The sequence below is a fragment of the Danio aesculapii genome, chromosome 14 (genome assembly GCF_903798145.1).
Source record: "Danio aesculapii chromosome 14, fDanAes4.1, whole genome shotgun sequence".
Taxonomy (NCBI): domain Eukaryota; kingdom Metazoa; phylum Chordata; class Actinopteri; order Cypriniformes; family Danionidae; genus Danio; species Danio aesculapii.
The window spans coordinates 7,061,479-7,084,967 of NC_079448.1; the positions used below are offsets into that span (position 1 = coordinate 7,061,479).

General features: G+C 36.1%; 1 protein-coding gene across 1 annotated transcript in view; it reads right to left on the reverse strand.

The window, feature by feature from the left end:
* fgf24 (fibroblast growth factor 24) overlaps nt 1-23,489 on the reverse strand; it is a 41,603-nt gene that overhangs the window by 12,465 nt on the left and 5,649 nt on the right. The window contains exon 3 of the mRNA XM_056472093.1: nt 12,682-12,853. Coding sequence (XP_056328068.1) covers nt 12,682-12,853 — 172 coding nt within the window. The remainder of the gene's footprint in view (nt 1-12,681; nt 12,854-23,489) is intronic.

The window sequence follows — 23,489 nt, forward strand, 5'->3', positions numbered from 1 at the left end:
TCTCTTTCTGCAGATGAAAGTGAGGATGAGATGGGTTTTAGTGACCATGAGAATGATGCAGATTGGACATTTGATAAGAGCAGTGATGGAGAGAGTTCAGGTAAGTTAGCTCAGAGTTAGATGAGACAAGAAAAAATGAAGCGCAGTGTGCTTTTTATGTTGCTAGGCAACGACTGAATCAGCTGAATGTGCGAGAGCGTTGCTGTTGATATTGGTATAATTTTATTATTTAGTAATATTGTGAAAATCAAGATTTGTGAGTCACACAGCACCAGATAACTCAAAACAGCAACCACAAGTCTCTCCTCCATCTTTAAAAGTCTCCGTAGTCGTCTTGACAACACAAACACTGCTGTCACCTCAACAGAAACCCCGCCTCTGCTTTCATTTGATTGGAGAATGAAAACGTGACTGACGTAATGTGCTTTTTCCGCTCAGAGCTGACTTTTTTCAACGGTCGTTAGTAAATCATACAAAAAAGGTGCCTCTCAACGCAACAAGCGTGTTCGTTGTGATCGGCCCCTAAGGTGTCAATCATAAGTTCTGTGTTAAAGCTTAACTGGGTCACACACTGGATGTGCCATTCTGCACCACATCACGATAGTTGGATGTATCGCACACCAGAAGCGCACATTTATATGTTAAATTTTGAATGAAACTATTCAGATGGCATGTAGCGTGGTAGAAATATGAACAGTGTCCTGAGTCGTGACTGGGCGCCGCGGACAGCCACCAACTTGCAGAGCCATTGTGCGTACCCTGATAGAAACTATGTTGAGAATTCTAAAATGCTGCGTGGCATGACATAGCGCGTCGCTAAGGGGCACATCCGGTGTACAACCCCCTTTATAATACTGCAACACCAATTTAAGAGTTCACACTTAGCTGATGATTGATTATAAGCAAGTTTGACATGCTGTCCCGAAAGAGAGCCCTAAGCTCAAAAGGTCCCTGAGCCCTGGGCTCCCTCCCGTTTGCAGGGCGAGAGGGGAGCTCAGGTAGATCTCAAGAACTCCCCCTTTTTAATTAGAGCTGATGACAGAAAATGATTACTATGAAGAGATATGCTGCTGGATGAGAGTTTAACTGTAGTGCTAATTTAGATTGATCAATTAACTTGTAGTGCATGTTTTTGGAATGTGGGAGGAAACTGGAGAACCCGGGGGAAACCCACGCGAGCACGGGAAGAACATGCTTATTATGCACAGAAACAACAGCCGGTCTGTTAAAGGACTATAACCGGGGACGTTCTTGCAGTGAGGCAACAGTGTTAATCACTGGGCCACCGTGCCACCCTATGAAGGGAAAGGTGGAGGAGTAGGGGCGGAAGGGGGGATTCTTTAAATCAAAGATGACTGAAGTGAGAAACCCTGGCTCTTTATTGTGGGTTAGGAATCGTCTGATTGGTGGATCATGCATAGTTAATGCAGAACCAGCCATGTTCAATCATAATCATGTGATCCTCTCGAAATTAGTTTATAAATAAACTTCACTTAAATCATTTCAAACAACAAAAATTTCAAATTAATTGTAACAAAAGTTCTAAATTTGAAATTTCTAAGTTAGATCCACCAATTCTTTTTTACAGCACTTCAAGTTAAGCCATTCTAAGAAAAGAAAAACAGTCAAATATTTGTTTTATAGACTCAACTTGTCACTTTTAAAGTAACGTTTTAAAGTAGTTTATTTTTAAGAAACCAATCACTTTTTACAGTGTAAGTTTTTATGTTTTCTAGGTTGGTAGACACACCAGGGTTGTGATTACAGCATTTAAACATGACAAAACTCAGATTTTCATGATATGACACCTTTAAATGAACATAGTACATAAAACTCCTGCCATCTGTGCATCTCTCACAGCAGCTGATTTCTTACTAGTGCAGCTTATTATTATGAATACATAGATGTCAACATGAAGCAATGACCTTCACTAATGTGAATGTTTTATTACCCCAAGCAGGGGAGAAAGCGAAGACACTTTTGAGATGTTTCTGGGAAGCCGAGTGTTTGCTGATAAATGAGCCATACAAGTGTTAGTTGTGATCCAGCACTGTGTGAGCTCAGGGAAATATTCAGAAATAAGATGTTTTCATGTTGTTTTTGCTTTATTCTGGGAAACTGGCTTCATTGAAGTCAACTGTTCACCACCCATTTGATGTGTTATTGAATGAAACTGGATATATGGATGGGTCATCAATTTCTGACTGAAAAAAATCAAGTGTTATGTACATTAACGTTTTGATTTGAATATTGATTGCAAACATCGAATGTTGACTTGTACAGTATTTTATTCTGTTCGGGTCTGTGTTTTTGAAAGTAGTCTATTATTATTTGTGTTAAAACATTTGACTTGTCTACTGATCTGATTGCATCAGTTCTCACATCAATGAATTACTGATTCAAATGATTCAGTCAGAGTGAGTCTCCAGGAAATGAATCAGAGATTCAAATGATCCATTTAAAGCTAGTCTCCAATTAACGATTCACTGATTGAAATTATCTGGTCAGAGCAGGTCTCCAGTTAACTTATCACTGATTTAAACGATCCAGTCAGACCAAGTCTCCATGTTATGAATCAGATTCAAACGATCCATTTAAAGCTAGTCTCCAATTAACGATTCACTGATTGAAATTATCTGGTCAGAGCGAGTCTCCAGTTAACTTATCACTGATTTAAATGATCCAGTCAGACCAAGTCTCCAGGTTATGAATCAGAGATTCAAACGATCCATTTAAAGCTAGTCTCCAATTAACGATTCACTGATTGAAATTATCCGGTCAGAGCGAGTCTCCAGTTAACTTATCATTGATTTAAATGATCCAGTCAGACCAAGTCTCCAGGTTATGAATCAGAGATTCAAACGATCCATTTAAAGCTAGTCTCCAATGAACGATTCACTGATTGAAATTATCTGGTCAAAGCGAGTCTCCAGTTAACTTATCACTGATTTAAATGATCCAGTCAGACCAAGTCTCCAGGTTATGAATCAGAGATTTAAATAATCCATTCAAAGCTAGTCTCTAGTTAATGATTCACTGATTGAAATGATCTGGTCATAGCGAGTCTCCAGTAGACGATTCACTGATTCAAAAATGCAATCAAAGTGAGTTCCAGTTAATAATTTATGAAATTTACAAGTTTTACTCAAATTCAAGTTGAATTAGCTATGAACGGGAGATCCCCTGAGCTTGGACATATCCACATTTGTGTATTATGACAGGGTAGACATATTTTAAAAACATTAACATAATATTCAAATCACACAAATATAGGTACATGTATCTTGCCCGCTGCTGTAGCACATACAAGATTTAACAGTTTGCTAGCATTCATTTCTGCTGAATTTAACCCTAAAATAACCCTAACAATTAAAACTGCATCTACCATACACAAAACACAAACCAGTTGCTTCTAACACGAATGAGCCACTCAATCAAAGAGACAGTTCACTTTAATAATAAATGTCGGTGACCATTTACTCACTCTTACACTCTTTAACTTGCAGGACTGATTCATGAATCAGACATCAATAATCTTCTGATGAGTGACTTTATTTCATATTCTAAGATTAACAACTCTAAAGACAGTAATAACATATAAACATATACTTTTACTCTACTGGCACTACTTTTACTTGAGTATGATTTCTTCGGTACTTTTTTCCACCACCGAAGATATTTAATCTTTAATCCTACTTTCCGAAACGAAAGGCACACAGACTATTATTATTTGTGACGACAGGTCAACTGTTTGTGTGCTAGACATGCATGTTCTGATAATGCAAGAACTGATTCAATATAAGGTCATTCATAGGCTTCACTATTCCAAATCAAAATTTCATCAAATATTTCCAACAATTTTATCCATGTTGTGATAAGTGTAATTCGTCAACAGACACCCTGCTTTACTGGTTGTGGTCATGTAGTAAAATTTAAACATTTTGGTAAAGTATATTTATATTTCTCTTTGATGTGTATTCACTTGATCTCGAAACTGATCCTCGTGTTGGACTTTGGTTGGTTGGTTGGTTGGTTAGTTGATTGATTGATTGATTGATTGACTGATCCTCATGTTGGACTTTGGTTGGTTGGTTGGTTGGTTGGTTAGTTGATTGATTGATTGATTGATTGATTGATTGATTGATTGATTGATTCATTCATTCATTCATTCATTCATTCATAGTGTTGAACTTTGGTCGGTTGGTTGGTTGATTGATTGGTTCAATGATTGATTGGTTGGCTTGTTGGTTGATTGATTGATTGATTTATTGATTCATTCATTAATTCATTCATTCATTCATTCATTTATTCATTCATTCATTCATTCATTCATTTATTGTGTTGGACTTTGGTCTGTCGATTGGTTAGTTGGCTGATTGATTGATTGATTGATTGATTGATTGATTGATTTGTTGGTTGGTTGGTTGTTGGCTGGTTAGTTGATTGATTGATTGATTGATTGATTGATTGATTGATTGATTGATTGATTGATTGATTGATTGATTGATTGATTGATTGATTGATTGATTGATTGATTCATTCATTCATTCATTCATTGTGTTGTACTTTGGTTGGTTTGTCGGTTGGTTGGTTAATTGATTTATTCATTGTGTTAGACTTTGGTCTGTCGGTTTGTTGGTTGGTTGTTTGGTTGGTTGATTGATTGATTGATTGATTGATTGATTGATTGATTGATTGATTGATTGATTGATTGATTGATTGATTGATTGATTGATTGATTGATTGATTGATTGATTGATTGATTGATTGATTGATTGTCTGGTTGGTTGGTTGGTTGGTTGGTTGATTGATTGATTGATTGATTGATTGATTGATTGATTGATTGATTGATTGATTGATTCATTCATTGATTCATTCATTCATTCATTCATTCATTCATTGTGTTAGACTTTTAGGTCCATAAGTTGCTTCTTGTAGTAAAAACCAAATGCAAGCAATTTTATTTTGTATGAATATTGCAAATAAATAAAATAAAATAACTCATCCTACAGATGTGGAAAACTGATTCAGTCCCCAGCTTTGAAATGTGGGCTAGAAAACTGAGAGATTTGTGGCCCATGGAAGAACTGCAATGTATATTAAGAGACAAATTGTCAATGTTTAACAAGATTTGGAAACCTATCCCACTGTTCTTGCAGTAAGACTGAAAGGTTTTGAAAAGATTACTAATGTATGTCATGCATTCATTCATTCATCCATCAATCCATTCATTCATTCATTTATTCAAGTTCTATTTACTCCTTTTCATCTGGTTTCATTGTCTGATTATGTCTTACTTTAGATTACTACTGTATGTCATCCATTCATTAATTTGTTCATTCATTCGTTCACATTCATTCATTCATTCATTCATTCATTCATTCATTCATTCATTCATTCATTCATTCATTCATTCATTCAAGTTATTCATGTTACTGTATATCTACTCCTTTTCATTTGGTTTCAGTGTCTGATATCTTACTTTAGTTTTTCTCTTAGGCAATTTTGTAGAATGTTCACCAGTACCACCTCGGTGTTATTCATTCATAATGTATCTTTTTAGAAATGTTTCTATGAACCTTCTACCAACATTATAATCTGTGCAAAATGGGTGGGGGGCGAAAGGTTTCTTCCTAGAGAGCCTCGATATATAGTTCATCATTGTACAGGGACAATGTATGTACAGTGGTAGTCATTATTAACCCTACTGTATATTTTATCCCCAACGTCTGTTTTGAAAGAAAAAAATTCACAGGAGGTGAGTAATTTTGACTTCTACTGTATATGTTCTTTAATGAAAATGAAAAAAAGAGTCAACCAAAATCAACCATTTCTCCTCACACACAAACATTACAGTGAAGCCCAGATATAAGGATAAAACTCACAAACAGAGTGCTAGAGATCCACAGGATTATAGGACTATGTGAGAGACAGGACTCAGCAGGTATAGGAGGTTTATGGCGTGGAATCTTTATGCTGAGCAGCTCTGACTGACACAAACGAGCACAAGACTGGAATATAAACAGGCTTGTATCAGTCTGTAGAGTTAAGTGCAGCATTCACTGTGTTTATCTTCACCACGAGTCTCTGTTCTCACACTAGTACCGCTGAGGGCAGCCTGCCCATCAGTTCTGTGCTTTTTTTTTTTTGTTTTGTTTATACTTTCATACGATTTGATTAATAGCGGTTCAGGTTGGATGTTAAAGAGAAGAAGTTCATCTCTGATATGATATTAGGAGGCTCAGACAAAGTTCTCTGCTGATTTGGGGTTTTAATAATGTGTAAATTTAAGTTGAGAGAACTTGTTTAAACTTGCTTGTTTAAACTACTTGTTTAAAATTAGCTGAATCACACAATTCTTGTGGTTTTTTGAGGGCAGCTAAACTTAGTCTTATGTTTAGTCCACTTAAATTTGTACAAAAAATAAAGTTAACTTAATTGATGTGTGTTGAAATAACATGAAGAATTCATGTGGAACCCAGCATTTTTTAGTGTACACTTTTGACAAAATCTGTTTTTGATCATCATTTTTTATGTTGTTTTAGATAAATGTCTTCTAAATGCATATATTTAAACATTCAGAACCAGATTTGCTAACATATTTGGCCATTAATTGGATAACTTACCAAAATATGAATAATTACTCACTATTTACACTTTACATTTACAGTGACTATTTAAGCCAAAATAGTATATCACTGTATTACATACATTAAATCACCGTAAATTAAGAAAACAATAGATAACTTTAATTTTTACTCTCTTAATATGTAAAAAATACAACTTGTTACAGTGAAAATATTAATTTTTGGTTCATTAAATGAAAAATACTGTAACTTAACCGTGTTAAAACTAATTTTGTTGTTGCGTGCTATAAAATTTAAAAACATAAAACCTTCAAAAATGTAACAAATACATACTTTAAATTCTACAGTAACGAAATGTGAAACATTTTGACATTAAATTATAGTTCACCCAAGAAATGATAATTCGTAATCTGTATATTATATTTAATCAGAGATCCTCCCATGCAGCAAGGGTCCTTAAACCACACACATGTTAAATCCAAAATATCATCATTTTTGTTTCAAAGATGAGTAATTAATTAACCTACATCATTTTTAATTTTGGCTGAACTCATCCTCAAGTGGTTCCAAACCTCTATGAGTTTCTGAGCTATCAGTTTCTTTTTTCTTTCGAACACAAAAGGAGTTATTGGTGTCACTTTATTTTGATGGTCCCTTTACCGTATTCTGTTGAATTTAAGTTACATTGCATCTACATGCCAACTAATTCTCTTCAGATTATAAGTAGACTGTTAGGTTGGGGTTAGGGTTAGTGTAAATTGACATGTACTTGCAAAGTTTTATGTAGTTGCAATGCAACTTTTAGTCAACAAAATATGCAATAGGCACCACCAAAATAAAGTCTTACCGAGTTATTTTGAAAAACTTTATAAAGTTGCACCTATTGACCCTTATAGAAAGAAAAAAAACAAATACAATGGAAATCAATGGTTACAGATTTTCATCATTTTTCAAAATAACTTCTTTTGCGTTCAACAGAAAAACAAACTTGAACAGATTTGTGACTAGTGAAAGGTGAGTGAATGATAAATTAAATGTTTTAGGTGATCTACACCTTTAAATGAACTATCAGCCCTCAATAAAATCACTTTTGCTGCTTGTTCAATATTTTTCTTTGGCTTAGTCTCTATTTCAGAGGTCACCACAGTGGAATGAACCGCCAACTATTCCAGCATATGTTTTACACAGTGAATGCCCTTCCATCCACAACCCAGTACTGGGAAACACCCATACACACTCATTCACACACACACACACGCATCCACTACGGACAATTTAGCCTACCCAATTCACCTATAGCGCATGTCTTTGAACTGTGGGGGAAACCAGAGCACCTGGAGGAAACCCACGCAAACACCAAAAGAACATGCAAACTCCACACAGAAATGCCAACTGACCCAGCTGGGACACGAACCAGTGACCTTCTTGCTGACAGTGCTAACCACTGAGAAACCTTGCCACCTGCTTGCTCAATCTACTTATTTAAAATGGGCTGAAACAACACTATTCCTAATTTGTTTTGTGGATAGCTTCATTATTTTATGTTTAATCCACTTAAATTTTTAAAAATAAATAAATAAGATTAAGCTAACTGTGTGGAAGCCAGCATTTTTTACAGTGAGTGCTATTTCACTAAAAGACAGACTGTAAAACAAAAGCAGTGAACAGTGATTTTTGTGGATCATTGTATTGTATATAATTTGTAGGAGTTTCTCTTTCAGACTTACAATTTGTCTGAGTATTCATATGAACCATGCAGGTTGATTTACTAAGGTTTGTGGTAGGCAGTGTACTATTTGAGGCATTACTTTACACCCAAAAAAGCATATCTAACTCACAAAACTTTCCACTCCCACTGGCGCTTTTATGGGATTGCGCTCTCATGCCAATTTGCCCAGGTTAGTAAATCTAGCTGTTAAAAAGATAACGTTCGCCCAAAAGTGGAAATTCTGCCATTGAGAGAACACAAAAGGAGATATTTGAAGAATGCTGGTAGCTGGCACCCGTTGACTTCCATAGTAGAAAAAAAATACTATGGAAGTCAATGGGTGCCAGCTACAAGCATAGTATTTAACTAGATGTTTTTCAAGATACTGGTATTCAGCTTAAAGTGACATCTAAAGGCTTAACTAGGTTAATTAGGATAATTAGGCAAGTCATGGTATAATGATGGTTTGTTCTGTAGACAATCGAGAGAAAAAAATATTGCTTAAGGGGGCTAATAATATTGACCTTAAAATGTTTGTTTTATATATTAAAAACTGCTTTCATTCTAGCCGAAATAAAACTTTCTCCAGAAGAAAAAATGTTATAGGAAATACTGAAAAATACTGAAAAAACTCCTTACTCCCTTAAACATAATTTGGGAAATATTTGTTAAAGAAAAACTGCATATCTGAAAACATGAACGTTTTTGAAAACCATCAGTGTGAACACCCGAAAACAAAAGTCTTTGAAAACAATTATGTTGTGCACAGTACGTGTTTAGGGAGATGTAGATTTAAGGCAAGCGCCAACAAACACACAACAATGATGGAGTACCTAGACCAGGGGTGTCCAAACTCGGTCCTGGAGGGCCGGTGTCCTGCAGATTTTAGCTCCAACTTGCCTCAACACACCTGCACGGATGTTTCTAGAAAGCTTAGTAAGTGCTTGATTAGCTAGCCCAGGTGTGTCTGATTGGGGTTGGAACTAAACTTTGCAGGACACCGGCCCTCCAGGACCGAGCTTGGACATGCCTGACCTAGACCCATTCAAAGATTACTTCATGATGTCCCTGGCTCAGTTTGATACTTTGCTAACAATACTGGAAACGCATATTAAAAAGAAGACCAACAATTACCCTGATTCAGTTTCCAAATTCAACCATTTTGGATTTTGACCTTCGCTGTAAGGTGGCCTTAATTTGTCAAAACACCTCTCAAAACACATTTTTGAATGCAAAAAAAATGAATTTTTTTTTTTCATACAAGAGTTTTGGAGGCAGTGTGTCAATACAATTGACACAACGTCAGGTCGAATTTATTTTTAATTTTTAAAATAAATGCAAAAAGTTTGGATTCAGTGTGCAATAACCTCAATATAGCCCAGCAGGCGCACAACATCACAAGGCATTAATTTTAGGTAAGATTTAGATCTTGATATCAGGTGACCAAAATTCAATGTCTAGCCAGTGTCTAAGGACATTGTTATTTTAGTGTCCAATAATGACATCAAATGACGTTGATATTTGGTTGATTTTACGTTGTGTTGGAAAGTGACCAAAATCCAACATTGAGCCAACATCTTAAACCAACATTATATTGACGTCAAATACTGACAATTATTTGTCAGGTTTGGCAACCAAAATCCAACGTCTGATAGACGTCTTAGTGGTAACGTCCGCTCAAGCTGTAACATCATTAGACGTCGATATTTGGTTGGATGTTGGACATTGATGTCGGCCTGACGTTGAGTTCTGACGTTTAAAACTACTTAGTAAATTACAATTTCTGAGAAAAACTACTCAATTACAGTAATTTGAGTATTTGTAATTTGTTTACACCACTGGACATACTTTACACCACTGGACGTTGGATACTGACGCCGGTCTGACATTAACCCGATTTTCATTTCCAAACAAAATGCAACGTCCCCACGACATTGGGGCGCAACATCACGTCTTGTTGACATCTTGTGCCTGCTGGGTGTTTAAAGCCATTTCGGTCTTCATGCAGTAAACATCCATCATCTTCTCATCAGTGACATGCATCTAAACAATCACTAGGTCAATGCGTGTCAAGATTTTAAACATCTTCTTTGGGACACTTTTAATGCTTACAAACAGTTTGCTGCAGTTATAAATCACCCATGTCTTGAGGTCATTCATTATGATGCGATTGACCTTCTATGTGCGATTTGATTGAACAGGAATCACATGACTGATTCTTTTAATCCCCATAGACAAGAAGAAATAAAGTAGTGACTGCAGGTTGAAGGAAAGTAGTGGAGTAGAAGTACCGACACTGGACTAAAAATGTACTCAAGGGAAAGTAAAAGTGCACAGTTATAAAAATACTTAATAAATTACAATTTCTGAGAAAAACTACTCAATTACAGCAACTTGAGTATTTGTAATTTGTTACTTTACACTGCTGGACATTGGACACTGACACCGTTCAGACATCAACCCGATTTTCATTTCGACCCAAAATGCAATGTCTCACGATGTTGGGGTACAATGCCAATCTGACGTCATGTGCTGGGAGTGTTTTTGGCCTTTTTCGCAGATTTTCCACAGATAATAAACGTTGTGTAAACATGAAACTTTTTTAAACACAAGAGAAAAGTGTTTCAGTTTTTAGTCACACTGCTGTTGTGCACACATAACCTTAGGCCCAATCCCAATTCTATTTTTGCACCCCAGCACTAGACTGTTCTGACAGGGTATTCGAGTGTCATCGAGTGACAGTATGTTGTATGACTACTATACAGGAGTTATCATTAGGAATTATAAATAGCGGAATGTATCGTTTTTTATTTTAGCGTTTTGTTTTTAAGCACGACACAGACGCCGTTATGAATGTATTAAAACATATGCGCTTGTTTGTTGTAAAAATTTGTAATAATGATTAAAAAAAATTATTTGTGGATCTCCTGACCTTCTGTGTGCTGCGGCGCCGTCATTGTAGATGGTGTATTCTGGGAAAATTTCTCACCTATTGGTCTTGACTGTGGCCCTGAAAAATCTCTGTTTGAAGGGATATCTAGCCCTTCCCCTTAGTCCTACGCCTTCAAGCTAAAGAGATTTGGGTAAGGGGAAGGTCTAAGGGGTACAATTGTTATTGTGCCCTAGTTTCATAAATGACAGGGTCAGTTTACAGTATGCAGCAGGAGCAATGATAATATGCAACGATGTTATCTATCCAGTAACTATTTTCAGGTGCTGTGTAATATCATTGCATCTGCTGTAGCCATGGTGCAAGTTTCTTGATTATTATGCCAGAATGAGAGTATAGTTCCTGCCATATCAACCTAGGCTATAGAAACGTTTCATTTTCTTAGTACACAACGTAACTACACTGTAAAAAAGGCTGGGTTTTACACAATTCCTTCATGTTGTCCCAACACAAATCGATTAAGTTAACTTGATCATTTTAACAAATTTAAGTGGATTGAACTTAAAACCATCAAGTTGTTAAAAAACTTGAGACTTGTGTTGCTTCAACTCATTTAAATAAGTCGTTTGAACAAGTAGCAAAAGTCATTGTGTTGAGTGTACAGAAGAACGAAGCTTCAAGAGTTCGTTCAAGAAGAAAATTCAAGAGTTCACACTTAGCTCACGATTTATACATAGCTTGTTTGGCGTGCTGTCCCGGGAGAGAGCCCTGAGCTCAAGGGATCCTCGAGCCCAGGGCTACCTCCTTTCGCAGGGCGAGGGGAGATTGAGCTCAGGTAACGCTCCCCCGTAAGACATTAGAAAAAACATTTAGGCTTATTTTATCTATAATATAGAGCACATTTGGATGGTGGGAGGAAACCGGGGAACCCAGGGCAAACCCACGCAGTCAAGGGGAGAACGTGCAAACTCCACACAGAAATACCAGATGGCCAGCGAGGTCCCAACGCCATTGGTATTCTTGATGTGAGGCAACAGTGCTAGTCACTGGGCCACAGTGCCACCCATTCTGGATAAAGGTGGAAAAAAGGAGGGGGGGGGGGTTCTTCCAGACGAAGATAGTTGTAAAAAGGAAATGAGGACATATATAATGACTTGGGATCCTTTGATTGGAGGATAATGATTAGCTAATGTGGACCAGCTGGGTCAATCATGAGCACATGCTCCTCTCGAAATTAGTTTAAAATTAAACTTCACTTATCAAAACTGAATTGTGAAATGCTAATGGTCTAATCTGATTCAATGATTTATGCTAAGCTAAGCTAAGCTAAAAGTGCCCCCACCAGTCCCAGAGATCGGTTAATTGAATTGAAAAACGTTGAACTCTAGGAGAGTTGTAAAATGAGCCTATATTCAAAAACAGTGGAATGTTTGGAAAGAGCAGAACAGAAACTCAAGAGCTAAAGGTTGTTTTTTAAGCACAGGAGACTCCCGTACCGTACTTGCCCCCATCGTCTCCATTGGCGTTGATCTTCTTGCCCAGGATCTGCACGTGTTTGCCGGTGGTTCGGCTGTAGAGCTGATAAATCCGCACCTGCTTTCGGCTCACGTCGTCTCGAGTGTGGTTCTCGATGTAGAACCGGAAGTCAGCAGAACTCTGGTGAGATTCCTGGAAACAGCAAGAACAGAAAGTGATCAGAACTATCTCTTGATTCAGCAGCACCAATGGAGCATACATTTCATATTCATAATCGAATGATAACGAATGGGCTGGGATTCCATCAACTGGGAATTTATTGATAAACAGCAGTTAACTGTTAACGGGACAGTGGTCCTTTCAGAGGAAGAATGATTATGATTTGCTGAGTTTTTTCTTCTTTTTTTAATGAGGATCAACACAACATCATGGATCATTCATAATTATGAGTCAATTCTGTCTTTTTTTAATGCAGTTCTTAGGTTATCTCACAATTCTTACTTTTATTCATGTAGTTTTAAGTTTATATATTAATATTTTGCCCTTTTTCTATGCATTTTTCAAGTTATATCACAAAATTCTTACTTTTTATGCAATTCCAAAGTTTTATCTTACAGATTTTTTGAGGGGGTTGAATTACATCTCAAAGTTTAGCCATTATTTATGAAGTTCTACACAAAGCACATTTTATTTCATGATGTTTCAAGCAAATCTGATCTTATATCTCACAATTCTGGGGGTTAAATTATATATTTGTCTCACAGTTTATTTTTCCCCCCATGCAATCCTGAGCTTATTTCTCAACAATTCTTATTATTTTATGTCAATCTGAGCTTATTTTTCACAATCATTTTTTTTTTCATGGAATTCCGATATTATCTTATCTCACAGATCATTTCTTATCTCATATCTAGATTTTTAATTCCCAGTTACTACATTTTTTAACCAAATCTCAGCATATATCTCACAATTCAGCTTTTTTTGGTAATGGGGTTGAATTTTGATTTATATTTCATAGTTCAGAATTTTTTCCAAACACCTAAAAATTCTTAAATCAAAAATCTTTTTCTAGACAAGCAAACCATGTTTTGTAGAGGTGTGAACCTACACTGGTCTCACGGTTCAGTTACCATTATCATGCCATCGATTTGGTTTAATTCTATATCACGGTGCATTGACGATGCTTTCCATACACAATTTTATATTACTTCACAGGTGCTGTTCACCGATGAGTGACACTGATAAACGGCAGCGGCGCAGTGTTGCCAGATTGGGTGGCTTTGGATATGCATTTCGGCGAGTTTTGGATAGTTTTTGGGCTGGAATCAGTCAGCTACATCTGGCAACACTGCAGCGCGATCACAGCTGATCCATGATAGATGCGGTGGAGAAAACTTGCGAGTGCGTGTCTGTATTCAGAAGTGTAACAGCCAAGAGAAGAAGAAAAGTCACGCAGCCGGTCAAATGGGCCACAGTGAGAGAGAGAGAGAGAAATTGAGTTTACTTTCATTCTCTCAATCACAGTGAAATAGGGGTTTCTGCTGTTCAGTGTCAGTGAAAGACTGTCCAGCAAAGACACATGCAATGAAATTGTGCACAGTTTCTGCGTTTTTAAGTAGTTGGAGCATTGTAAATGCTCGCACTCGCCTCCCTCGCCATAGTAAGCTACCGCGACATTGCGCATATGAGATAAATGGCATCAGTACACAATAACCAGTTATGATTATTACTGAAACGATCCAGAACTGTCCGCGTCTGTATCGTGGTGCACCGAAGAAACAATTACTTTTGACACCCCTATTGTTTTGTTTTAAGAAATGATGCATTAAAATTAAGTTAGTTTTTCTGTAAAACAAGCAAAATGATCTTAATTTGCACAAAAAACAAGACAAAAATTCTAAGTAAGAAAAGCATTTTTTGCAGTGCAAATCCTAATTTCACAGTTTTAGGAAAGTTAAAAGATATCACAATTCTGACTTTTTCTTTAACAAGATGTAAACACAACTGTCAAACATAAACTTTATAAGCAACTCTGATTTAAAAAAATAATCTGAGTTAGATTTTTATTTCACAATTTCTAAAACTTTCAAGCAAATCTAAGTTTATGTTCAATTCAGCTATTTTGGAGGTTGAATTTTGATTTATATCTCATAGTTCTGAATTTTTTATTTAGTTTATTCAGTTTAGAGTCAATTCAGACTATTATTTCACAGTTCCTACATTTTTCGTGCAATTGTGAGTTTATATCTCAAATTTTTTTGCTTCTTTTCACGTAACTCTGGGTTAAAAGATATCACAATTCTAACTTTTGTTTAACAAGATATAAACACTGTCAAATATAAACTTTATAAGCAACTCTGACAAAAAAAGTCTGAAATGAACTTGAAACCTGAAAAAGTAAAAAGTCAAAAACTTTTTTTATTGAAAATTTAGATTTTTATTACACACTTCCTAAAACTTTCAAGCAAATCTGAGCTTTTATCTCAAAATTCAGCATTTTGGGTGGTTGAATTTAGATTTATTTCTCATAGTTCAGAATCTGTATTTTAAAACCTTGTGTCATGCAAAAAAAGAAATTTAGACTATTATTCCACACACTGCAAAAAATGCTTTTCTTACTTGATTTTTTGTCTTGTTTCTAATCCAAATATCTAAAAATTTTCTTTCTAGACAAGCAAAACATGTTGTTCTGCGCAATTTTGAGGTTATAGCTCAAAGTTTTTGCTTGTTTTTACATAACTCTGAGTTAAAAGATATCACAATTATGACTTATGCCGAGTTGACACTGAATGATTTTAGCTCCGATTTTGACTCGCCGACAGGTTTTGAGAAGTCGCAGACAAATGCCTGAAATCACACGCAAACGCGAGTAACAATCACACAGTGTGAACTATCAAAGATGCAATCTGAGAGAATCTCCAATGAGTCGCCGTTAGATATTTGGCATGCTAAATATCTGGAGCTGTTGGCGATTCAAAATCATTCCGTGTGAAATGTGCTTTGATAAAAATAACATTAGCGATTACCTACAGCCAATGAGAGAGCAGCATTCACTAGTATGTTAGAAGAGGTGTTAAAAGGGCTTTTTTTTGGGTCTGTTTGGACCCAAGAAATTAATGAAAAACTAGTGGAAATTTGGCAGGAGCACCCATGTCTGCTTGAAAAGTCATCTGAGCAATACCACAAACGGCTCAAAAAGAAAAAAGTTGAGAAGAAATTGCTAATTTCACTTCAAAAGCCCGGTGAACAAAATAAGAACACATTTTCTACCCCAATTAAGGCTTCTTTCTCATTATATAGTTAATAACAAAATATACTATGCGACCTCACGTTGTTTCCATGTCGCTTCTCGCGTGTGTTTGGTTGTGAGACGTAGTTTGTGGACCAAAACAAAGTTGTCTGCGATCCTTCTTCATGTAAAGTCATGCAGTGTGAAACCCCCTGTTGCCGATTCACCCTACAGTGAATACACAACAGCAAAGGAACGCTACCCCAGATAGTCATGCAATGTGAAAACATCCATGATGCTTTGTTGTTTATTACTTTCTTGTAAGCGCTTTGGGTCTTAGGAAAGCGTGTTATAAATAACATTTATTATTATTATTATTATTACTATTATTATGCGACTACTTCGAAAATTGTGCAGTCTGAATTCACCATTACACAACACAAAACTGTAAAATATACATTTTATAAGCAACTCTGATAAAAAACAAAAAAAGTCTGAATAGAACTGGAAAAAAAAGTAAAAATTGAAACACAAAAGTCCAAAATAACACTTCCAATTTTCATTCCACAGCGGAAACAAGCTTCGAAAGATTCCTGCATGTTTTTGCTACTCTCTCTTTCTCTTTCTCTCTCTCTCTCACTCTCTTTCTCTCTCTCTCTCTCTTTCTCTCTCTCTATAAATAAAACATCTGAATACTTTGAGCCCGGAGCTACACCGAGAAGTCAAGTTTTCAATTTCCACTAGCAAGTCTCCAGCAATTATCCACCTGAAAGATCCAACTCTGTCATCAAACAAATATCTGCCTAAGGTAAGAATCACACTCATAAATCACGCATACACACCTGTAAGTATGGGAAGTACATGTACACAACTGAAGACCGAACTAACACACACACATACAGAACACTATAATAAAACACAATGCATCTCCTGTCGCTCACATTCACACTCACCCCAGGCTTTATACGAAAAAATCACCAATGCACTTCTCTTCCAAAACCCTCCTCTCCTGTCATCCCTCCATACGTGAGGAAAACATATACCTCAGAAAAAGTCTGGAATCTCCGTCCCAGCCAAGACTGCTCTCACGGGCTGAAACCAGCGGTAATTATCCTGTAATGAGCTTTTATGTGGCTTCTCTCAGGTGGTTAATTACGCTCACATTACATGCTTCCATTCCATGTTATTTTAACCTCGGCTAATTAATGACATTTAGGGAGCACGAGGGGAAATGTGCAGCTCAGAAAGAAAAAAAAAAAAGATCTTTTCAGGAGAGTCGAGAAAGAAACGTTCACAGGAATTCATGCTGCTGGATGTACATCGTAAAAAAGAAAATGCCAAAAAGTCAAGACAACAAATGTGTTTATGTTGCGTAACTTTAGCTTAGCTTTAAATAATCTAGCTCCTGTTTATCTAACCAACCTTCTGTCTTGTTACAATTCAACCCGCTCTTTAAGATCTCAAAACTCAGGGCTTCCGGTAGCACCTAGAATAGCAAAGCCTACTAAAGGAGGTCAAGTCTTCTCATTTAAGGCTCCTAAACTCTGGAATAGCCTTCCTCACGATGTAAAAGAAAAAAACTGTAACACCTGTAAAAAAATGTTACAAAAAGTCAAGACAACAAATGTGTTTATGTTGCCTAACTTTAGCTTAGCTTTACAAAATCTAGCTCCTGTTTATCTAACCAACCTTCTGTCTTACTACAATCCAACTCGTTCTTTAAGATCTCTAAACTCAGGCCTTCTGGTAGCACCCAGAATAGCAAAGTCTACTAAAGGAGGTCGAGCATTCTCATTCATGGCTCCTAATTTCTGGAATAGCCTTCCTGATAATGTCTGAGGCTGTAAAAAACTGCAACACTGTAAAAAAAAATAACAAAAAGTCAAAACAACAAATGTGTTTATGTTGCTTAATTTTAGCTTAGCTTTAAATAATCTAGCTCATGTTTATCTAACCAACCTTCTGTCTCGCTATGATCTAACCCGTTCTTTAAGATCTCAAAACTCAGGGCTTCTGGTAGCACCTAGAACAGCAAAGTCTACTAAAGGAGATCAAGCATTTTCATTTAAGGCTCCTAAACTCTGAAATAGCCTTTCTGATAATGTCCAAGGCTGTAAAAAAAATTAACACTGTAATAAAAATGACAGAAAGACAACAAATGTGTTTATGTCTCTTAACTTTAGCTTAGCTTTAAATAATATAGCTCCTGTTTATCTAACCAACCTTCTGTCTTGCTACAATCCAATCTGTTCTTTAAGATCTCAAAAGTCAGGGCTTCTGGTAGACCCAGAATAGCAAAGTTTACTAAAGGAGGTCGAGCCTTCTCATTTATGGCTCCAAAATTCTGGAATAGCCTTCCTGATAATGTCCAAGGCTGTAAAAAACTGTAACACTGTAAAAAAGACAAAAATTCAAAACAACAAATGTGTTTATGTTGCTTAACTTTAGCTTAGCATTAAATAATCTAGCTCCTGTTTATCTAACCAACCTTCTTTCTCACTACAATCCAACTCGTTCTTTAAGATCTCAAAACTCAGGCCTTCTGGTAGCACCCAGAATAGCAAAGTCTACTAAAGGAGGTCGAGCATTCTCATTTATGGCTCCTAAACTCTGGAATAACCTTCCTGATAATGTCTGAGGCTCTAAAAAAAACTGTAACACTGTAAGAAAATGACAAAAATTCAAGACAACAAATGTTTTAATAGGTTATTCAGGTTTCAACAAATTTTTTTAAAGTTATACAAAGTTTAACTTTATATTTTTAGTCAGTCTGACTGATGTAAGTTGAGGTGACTAGAAGAGTTCATTTGATTCAACTAAAAACGTCAGCAGTCAGCAAAAGGAAAGCAGTCAGCAGTCAGTGAAAGGTCAGCAATAGTTTTTTACAGTGCCACTGCTTACAAAACCAGTAAAATTAACCAGTTAATATATTAATTATTGAGTCACAAAAGGGAGAAATGTTCATTTGTTCATTTTCCTTAGGCTTAATCCCTTATTTATCAAGGGTAAATTCACAGCGGATTGAACCACCAACTATTCAAGCATATGTTTTTTGCACAGAAATGCCAACTGGCCCAGCAGGGACTTGAACCAGTGACCTTATTGCTGTGAAGCGACAGTGCTAACCACTGAGCCAGGGGAGAAATGTTTTTACTTCTAGAGCTTTAATAGTAATTCCATGCATATGTCAAATGTGACATGTAAAAAAAGTGTTTTCACCAAAATGGAGAAATCTTTGCAGGTTTATTTTGTGTAGGCTTGTATTTTTACAGTACTGTAAAATACCCCCAAAATTATTTTATTTGATTTACCGAGGTGCTAATTTTACATCAGTCACATTTAACGGACAACTGTCTCATACATAACAAAGCTTTTTGCTCATAAATACATTCATTCGTTCATTTTCCTTTGGTTTCGTCCCTTACATATCAGGGGTCGCCACAGCGGAATAAACCACCAACTATTCCAACATATGTTTTAGTCTATTTAATTTACGCATGTCTTTGTACTGTGGGGGAAACCTGAGCGCCTGGAGGAAACCCATGAGAACATGGGAAGAACATGCAAACTCCACACAGAAATGCCAACTGACCAAGCCGGGGCTCGAACCAGCGACCTTATAAATACAGAAATGAAAAAAGTGCTATAGAGATAAAACACTTTTCCTTTTGACTGCTATTATTTATTTTGGGTTGTACAGTTTATTCACAGAATTTCAACAGCGTATATTGTATTTGTAAACCCACATACTTTCTTTTGGTCACATGCATAATGCAAGTTTATTTTACTCGATTAAAATAAAAAACATATTTAAAGATTAACATTTTTTTAGTAAGATTAAAACTCTGGGGTTAGTTTATTTTTTTGGGAAATATAAACATTCATTCATTTACCTTCAGCTTAGTCTCTATTTCAGAGGTCACCACAGCGGAATGGACCACCAACTTATCCAGCATATGTTTTACGCAGTGGATGCCCTTTCAGCTGCAACCCAGTACAGGGAAACACCCATACTGTATACTCTCACGTTCACACACAAACACTATGACCAAGTTAGTTTATTTAATTCACCTATAGTGCATGTCTTTGATATGTGGGGGAAACCGGAGCACCCGGAGAAAACCTACGCGAATATGGTGAGAACATGCAAACTTTACACAGAAATTCCAACTGGTCCTGCCAGAACTCGAACCAGTGACCGTGTCGCCCAGACAACAACCAGTGAAATGTATCTCAGTGTAACAAGTTAAATTATTATATTATGTCAATGTCCTTAAAACCACTTTGTTTTACTAATTTTCATTAAGGTATTTTGAGGGTCTTTTGAGATTTAGACAAAATCTGAATAAATCATCTTTCCACTGATGAATGGTTTGTTAGGATGGGATAATATATGGACAAAACATTTGACTATTTGAATGTCTAATCTGAGGGTAAAAAAGTAAATATTGAAAATAGTTACCTTTTGAATGTAACTAAACTTTTTAAAATGTACAGTAGTTAGTTTAGGTACACTGAAAAAAATTGTTCAAAGATGATTCCTTGTATTTACTCAATTTTTTTACGTTAAGTGGTTGTAAACAATTTATTTGGGCTGAATTTAAAGAAACAAATTAAGTTGAACATTGCTCAATTTAATTTGTTTGTTTAAATTCAACACAAATAAATTGTTTACAACAGTTTTGCATGCAACATTTTTTTTCAGTGTAATTAAATTATTACAAATTGAGTTTTGATATGTTTAGGGTAGAAAATATACAAAATGTCTTTATACAACATAATCATTACTTAATATCCTAAATTTTTTGCATAAAAACAATCATTTTGACACATACAAATGTGTCGTTGGTTATTCCAACAAATATACACTGTAAAATATATCCATAAATTAGCAATTTTCGTATTTTGTGATTCATGTTTTTATACTTTTCCCCTTTTATTTATATTTTTAAATTGCGTTATGGGATCTTGATCTTTCTTTTAACAACTTTTAACTTTCAAAAGTTTAAAAAAAGTTACTTTTATAAACATTTTTAATAGTTTAAAGTGATATATTGCCTGGGTTGTTGTTGTATATTACGCTACAAACACCTTGCAATAAACTGCTAGTACATTAATATATAATAAACATTATATTATTTCAAACTACTGAAATATCAATAAAAGTCACTCTGTTAAATGAAATTTAAATTTTCAACCTCAAAAGTCGACAGAGCAGAGTTCAACATCCCATAATGTAATCCACAACCGTAAATAAACTTGTGAATCACAAATTACAGAAGCTAGTTAACAGATGTTTGTTTACAGTGTGCAGGATTTACTCTGAAATCTGTCCATCTCATCAAACACAGAGGTGTGTTGTGTATAGACAGTGGCATACGGAGGGACGGATGGAGGGCAAGCCTACGCAGAGATCTAGTCAAGGCCAAACATTTAAATTTTTATTTTTTTTATCAAATCCTTCAAAGCCAATCTACCTACGCAAACGAATCTCAGCGGGACTTCAAAAGCCGGGCCGTGTCCGCTAAGAAGCCGAGCACTCTTGCATGTCAGATAGGGCGTATCTGCAGACAGCACTCTGTGCGCAGGAAACAACGCTTCACTGCACCGCCACTTCAACTGGCCTTATCACTGCATCTCTTTAATAACAACTGTGTTTGTTTTCTCAGGGATGATCTATAACAACAGAGGAGCTTCGCCTTTTTTTCTGCAAAGTCAGATTATCAACTTGCAATTTGAGGAACTTCCGTTGAACACAACTGAAGGATAAATGATTTAGATCTGAAATTGAGAGATTTATTTTTATCCGTTGTGAAAATAACGTTATGCTTGGTATTTTAAAGGAGACATATTATGTTTTTGTTGTGAAATGAGATGTTAAATGAGTCTCTGATTCCCCCTAGAGTGTGTATGCTAAGTTTTAGCACAGAATAACACACAATTAATGTTTTATAACTTTTTGAAACGGTTATTTTTAGGCCAAAATTAATCCAAATGTTGCCATTTTGGTGACTGTATCTTTAAATTTAAATTAGATTGTGCTCTTTTCGAAAGAGGTGGAGCTACAAATGCCTATGTGTCAGCATAGTGGCGGATTCAAAACAGGACTAATGTTATCCCTGTGAAAAACTGAACACTAAAACTCGACATTTATAATGCCTCTAATGGCGGACGGCTGCTTCCCACTCAGGGCTGTCTATGCTAATGAGGGAGAGATTGTCACTAATGGGCGGGGCTTTCCCACTCTAATGACACGTACAAAGGGAGAATGTAAATCAAACGGTTTTCTGCAAACTGTTTTTATGAAGTGTGATTTTAAAAAATATAATTAATAAATGTTTACCATTAGAGGCTGGCTATATTCACACACTGTTAACACACAACTGTGTTTAAACCCTTATAAAAGTGATTTTTACATAACAGGTCCCCTTTAAAGTGACATTAGTATCGCTGTGGCCAAAGATCTTTTCACGGTTTGTACTTCGAGAGTATTTTTTTATAATATTCAGCATCTATAATATGTACACGCCAATAATACATCTGTAATACATGTATATGTCTATAATATTGCTCTAAATAGGTTATCTATATAGATATATGAATCTATTTGAATAAAGAGAATCTATTTCTGTTTTATTACTATTTGACACAGTTTAATCCAAAAATATTAGTTCTCTTGTGTCAAATATTTCCCAATTGCTGTTTAATGGAGGGGATGTCACGGTGGCGCAGTGATTAGCACAATCGCCTCACAGCAAGAAGGTCGCTGGTTTGAGACCCGGCTGGGTCAGTTGCCATTTCTGTGTGGAGTTTGCATGTTCTCCCCGTGTTGGTGTGGGTTTGCTCCAGGTGCTCCGGTTTCCTCCACAGTCCAAACACATGCGCTATAGGTAAACTGAATAAGCTAATTTGGCCATTGGGTATGTGTGTAAATGCAAGAGCGTGTGGGTGTTTAACAATATTGCGTAGTGGCTGGAAGAGAGTAAAACATATGATGGATAAGTTGGCGGTTCATTCCACTGTGGCAACCCCTGATTAATAAAGGGACTAAGCCAGAAAGAAAATGAATGAATGAATGTTTAATGAATGAATATATCAAATAACTGATTTCTTTTGTTTTTGATATGATGACAGTACATAATATTTTACTAGGTATTTTGCATGACACTAGTACTCAGGTTAAAGTGCAATTTACACGTGCCTCAGTAAATGCATTGAGATGTGATTAACTTCATATGCAAGTGTATTTATTAAGAGTGGTAATTTGGAAATAAAGACGTTATTCTCCATGTGCAACCGAACCAACGCTGGTGAAAGCAGTGTAATCAAAAAGCAAACTCACACATCTCCGCATGTGCGCAGAAAACCCACGCGCCTCTCGCACACGCTGCTCTTCTCCTGGTGCGAGTCCCAGTAGTTAACATGCACGCCAAAAAAGTAGGCTACTTGCTGCTCACGCGCCGCCTTTTTTGTTTTGCAAGTTGACAAAACTAAAGTTTAAACAGTACGATAGTGATCTTACTAAGCATGCCTCCTGATGGATTTTTTTTTTATGAAGCAAAAAGGAGGGATGATGAGTCAGGGAGGTAACCTGTATAT